Source organism: Lathyrus oleraceus, chromosome 7, assembly GCF_024323335.1.
Source record: "Lathyrus oleraceus cultivar Zhongwan6 chromosome 7, CAAS_Psat_ZW6_1.0, whole genome shotgun sequence".
NCBI classification, from domain to species: domain Eukaryota; kingdom Viridiplantae; phylum Streptophyta; class Magnoliopsida; order Fabales; family Fabaceae; genus Lathyrus; species Lathyrus oleraceus.
In genome coordinates this window covers 490,818,409-490,823,157 of record NC_066585.1, presented here as the reverse complement: position 1 = coordinate 490,823,157, position 4,749 = coordinate 490,818,409, and the positions used below count along the sequence as shown (strand labels likewise).

Sequence of the window (4,749 nt, the reverse complement as noted above, 5' to 3'; positions counted from 1 at the left end):
TTTGTTTGTCAGACAGGAACTCATTTTTAAAGTAGGCTACCGGACGAGAACTGGTGAAAATAATTGACTACCAGACGAGAACTGGTATCGAAATAGGTAACCTACCAGACGAGAACTGGTATTAAGAGATAATTTACCAAACGAGAACTGGTATTTGGCAAATGATTTGTCGTACAATAACTGATTTTTGATATAGTTTTCCAGACGGGAACTGGACTTTGGAATAAGTTGCCAGACGAGAACTGGACTTTGAAATGAATTGCCATACGGGAATTGGACTTTGACATAAATTTCCATATGAGAACTGGGCTTTGAAATGAATTTCCAGACGGGAACTGGGCTTCGGTGTCAGATTTTGTGTTTCAAGGCTTTTTGATGCCAGGTTCATGTTATGGGGTTAAACCCGATGAATTTTATGATATGCATGGTTTTATCTTAGAGAAGAGTGACATGAATAATGCATGATGATGATTTATGTAATGATTTGTAGGTTTTCAAAATGCCCATGCGTGGGTATTGGAAGAGAAGGTTCTTTGCAGAAAGGCTTTTGTGTGTTAAAAGGTTATTTTATGGGGTGGTAGCATGATTCCCCGACACTCATCTTGAACTCTGCATTTGTTGACTTGCGAAAAAAAAAACTTTTGCTTGAACTGCTTGAAAACATGGAGAGGACTCGCTCTTGTATGGCTCATCTTTCCCCAGTGTGATGGGTTTATGCAAAATGTTTGCCTCGAAAGGATTTTGAAAGCAATTGTACCGTAATTTGGAGATGGATTGCCCCAGAATTTTGATCCATGAAAGGATTTATCCTTAGTTAACCGACTCTTGGAGTGGTTGACTTTTATGTGCTCTTGAGGTAGCTTGCCCCGGTATGAGCGTTGAAGTGACTTAACTCACCCTAACTGAATATTGAAGGGGTCCGCCCCTGGCCACCAGAACCTCTAGGTGATCTGCCCCTAGTTAATAGAGTCCTGAGATGATTTGCTCTGGATCAACTGATTCTTGAAATGATTTGCACATTTATTAATAGATGTTGGAGACTGTTTAAGACTGACCAATTCTTAGAGTAATTTTCCTATGATCAACTTGATGTTTTGGGTGGCATGCACCTGATTCGTGGGTTATGAGGTAGCCTTGACTCTGGTGAATGGTCAAGTTCCACTGGTTGCTCTTTGTTGAGATTTTCCTGACGTCAAGTACTGACTTGCAGTTAAAATTGTTTATTCAGAAATGGTAATTTTAATGCGATACTCATGCAGGTTTTGAAAAGAATTATTATTGAAATGATGTGATAGTGTGTGGAGAATGAACCATTTTAATCCAAACGCAATGATGAAGGATACAACAAGAAGATTGTACCGAAATAAAAGATTAGCAAATTTTTAGGAGTCAGTTTACGCAATCTAGTTGTAGTATGCTTTCAGAATAAACCCTACTTCAATTAGGTCTTTTAAAGGTTGTAACATGGTCTGGTTCACAGTTATCGAAACAAAGGATATGAGGCTCAAAATTGTTTCTGTACCCACCCTTCTTCTTGATAAACTCCAATCCTACACTCAGTTAATTCACCATACACATTCAACTTTTAAGAGAGTTTGCAGGTGTAAGATCTCTTGAAATGACAGACACTTTATTTTGCTCTTCATGGATATTTGTGACCCTTTGATTCTTGATATGGTGGTAACTAAATCTTGTTTTTATTTTGTTGAGGGTTTTCGTGACCTCCTTTGATTTTTGTTTTGATCCCTAACTTTTGCATGGACCGCTTTTTGAAGCTTTAGTCCATCGGGATTGCCCCTATTTTTTTCCTAAGTCGTATCTTTGGGTGTTCGACTTAGCGGGATTTTTTCATTTTATTTTTTAGAATTGTGACTGCCAAGTCATTGGTCATTTGAAGAACAATCCAACATAACCTTGGGATTTTGCATGGTTCCTTCTATGCTTCGGGATGTGTGCAAATAATATCATGTGGTTGATCTACAGACGGGATGCTTCATCTTGTAATTTGAATGTGTAGTCAGATTAACTGAACACTACCTTGCCCCAGGTTTAATGTAAGGTTTTTTTTAGATCGAAAGAAACTCCTACTTCTAGGCTCGAAGTGGTTGACTAGGGATTAACTCCTTGTATCTCTAGTGTTTGGGAATTTGAAAGAATGCTTGTACATCATCAGTAGGATTTTATCCAAAAGCATATAGTCAGCAATTATGGGTATTTTGTTTTAATCATCCTCCCTCAAATCTTTGCTAAAACAAAAGTTATGATAAAGAAAAGTGAATGGGAGAAACACTGATGTATTTTTTTTGTTTTTCATATAAGAGAAGAAAAATGAGCGAATGCGAGATGATTAATTCAAAACATGCATCATTACTTCATCAATATTACCATTAAAAACAAATAATGTTTAAACACAAGCAGCTTTTAACAACAAAGAAACTACAAATGCAAAAATAAAAACAAATCAGTCCAACGATTGCCAGTGTTGAGGATGTCTTCCTGTCTGAACTACTAGCATTAGGAGATACTCTATGAAATCTTTGAACTCATTCTAACGAGAGGTTTACGTGCACCAACAGGCTTCCTTCTGAAAAGGATATGTACCTTTTGTCGATCAATTGTTGCACTTTAGCCTTGCAGCCTTCAGTTGAATGCCCTATTGTTTCGGCATGATATCCGCATTGCACATCAGGATCATATCCATGTGGGTATGGTTCTGACAATGGCCTAAGAAACTTGGGCAAAACCAGCGAGCTTTGAATCAGATATGGCAGAAGTTGACTGTATGACATAGGAATTGGATCGAGAGGAGCATTCCTTCTTTCTAGATTGTTTCGAGGCCTATGCTGGTTCAGATGCTGATTCTGATATCCTTGACCACGAGATTTTTGATTTGTATGAGGAACATTCCATGGTTGCTTGAATGGTGCTCTAGGATTTGTCGGTTGCCTATAAGGATAACGTGGTGTTGGAAATGGTGATTGCTGAGAAGGTGAAGAACCATAAGGTTTGGTTGGTGCATCGTGAGAATACCCAACATCTGCCATGACTGCATTTATTTCATCATATTCTTCCTTTTGGGAATCGCTGAGGGATTCTGTCTCGCTAGCTTGGTTGCTCGAGGCGCCTTGGATTCTTCCACTTTTTAAGGCACTCTCGGTGCATTCTCCAATTGTCACTAAGTTAGCGAAGTCTGATGCTGCATTGCTAATCATCCTTTCGAAGTATGGACTTTGCAGGGTGTCCCTGAATAATTCCATCAATTCTTTGTCTAAGAGAGGTGGCTCAATGCAAGCCGCTAACTCTCTCCATCTTTGGGCATACCCTCTTAAGGATTCATTGCTCTCTTTAGATAAGGCTCTCAGCTGCATGCGATCAGGAGCTATGTCCAAATTATATTTGTAGTGCTTCAAGAAGCCGTTAGCTAGGTCCAACCATGATTGAATGTGACTTCTTTCTAACTTCATGTACCAACTCAACGATGCCCCTGTCAAACTGTCCTGAAAATAATGAAACATTAGCTTATCATCATGGGCATGAGAGGTCATTTTTCGACAAAACATCATCAAATGGTGCTTTGGACAACTATCCCCTTTGTACTTCTCAAATTCTGGTGCTTTGAGTTTTGCGGGTATAACCAGGCCAGGTACCAAACACATGTCTAAAGCATTCAGTTCAAGAGTATCTTGTCCTTCTATGGCCTTGAGTCTTTTCTCTAGCATGCATCATCTTTTAGCAATCTCATCATCTTGTGGTTGTTCAGCATTAACCACTAGGCTTGTTCCATGGGAATCTGGCACGGAGAATTCAAAACTGTGATACTTAACAACATCATGACGTGAGGAATCTTGAACAACATGACGTTCTTGTACAATAGAGTTATCAACTGGGGTTCGCACAAGCTGAGGTTGGGTAGGACCATTTACTGGAGCTGGAATAACATTCTCTACAACTGCAGTCTGCTGAGTGTTGTCCTCCCTCTTTTCTAAAGCTATCATAGCCTCCACAAGTTGGTCTATCTGGTTTTTCATTGAGTCCACATCTCCTCTCAATGCAATATGGCTTTGCTCCAACGGATCCATAATCTTTCAAGAGCTACTTCAAGTCTGATATGAGTGTCGGGAGATCAGCTGCAGGTTATAAAGGATGGATGAGTTTTTTGTATATATTTTTTTTGTAAAAAATGATATGAAATGTATGATGAATGCATATGCAATGATATGTGTATGAATGTAGTGACATGTTCAGGATCACAAGTTCAAAGCGTTCTCAGATGGATCAGAATAACGGGTAAGTGACGGGTATCTCTGGTTAATGTAACCCCAGGGGTAGGCTCTACAGTTGGTAGGTTCCTAGAGTCACAGATATTTCTTGAGAACGTCACTGCCGTGGCGAAGACTCTTCGGACAATAATATCCTTAAGAAGATCTCGTCTAGGTGAGGTCTTCGTATTATCCCAACAAGGAAGGCTCCATGGGGATTCTACTACTACACAACTCTCGAGTCCAAGGTTCTAACAAGGTTCTCAGAGTCATAGATCGGGGTTGGAAATATTACTGTAAGATAGTAATACGTCCAAGGGATCTCATCTGATTGGGGCTTTCGTATTAACCCAACAAGTCTGAAACTTTGTAGGTTAATACTACATAACCGCCGGATATACTGGGTTAAAAGGTCCCTAGAGTCATTGATCCATCTTGAGAATACTATCATCGTGACGAAAACTCGTCGGGCAACAATATCTCAAGAGAA

At 39.5% G+C, this 4,749-nt stretch overlaps 1 protein-coding gene across 1 annotated transcript; it reads right to left on the bottom strand.

Annotated features, from left to right (window-relative positions):
* Positions 1–2,543: 2,543 nt before the first annotated feature.
* LOC127104509 (uncharacterized) lies at positions 2,544–4,079 on the bottom strand. Its single transcript, XM_051041693.1, has 2 exons — positions 3,768–4,079; positions 2,544–3,497 (listed from the first exon to the last, which is right to left on the bottom strand). The coding sequence occupies exons 1-2, from the start codon at positions 4,077–4,079 to the stop codon at positions 2,544–2,546; spliced, it is 1,266 nt and encodes a 421-aa protein (XP_050897650.1).
* Between the last annotated feature and the right edge of the window lie 670 nt (positions 4,080–4,749).

Bases quoted from the DNA above. Each gene is read 5' to 3' on its own strand.
- LOC127104509 (XM_051041693.1), bottom strand. From the start codon at position 4,079: ATGGATCCGTTGGAGCAAAGCCATATTGCATTGAGAGGAGATGTGGAC. The intron at 3,498-3,767 runs GTTAATGCTGAA...CATTATTTTCAG, and splicing joins CCCATGGAACAAGCCTAGTG to GACAGTTTGACAGGGGCATC.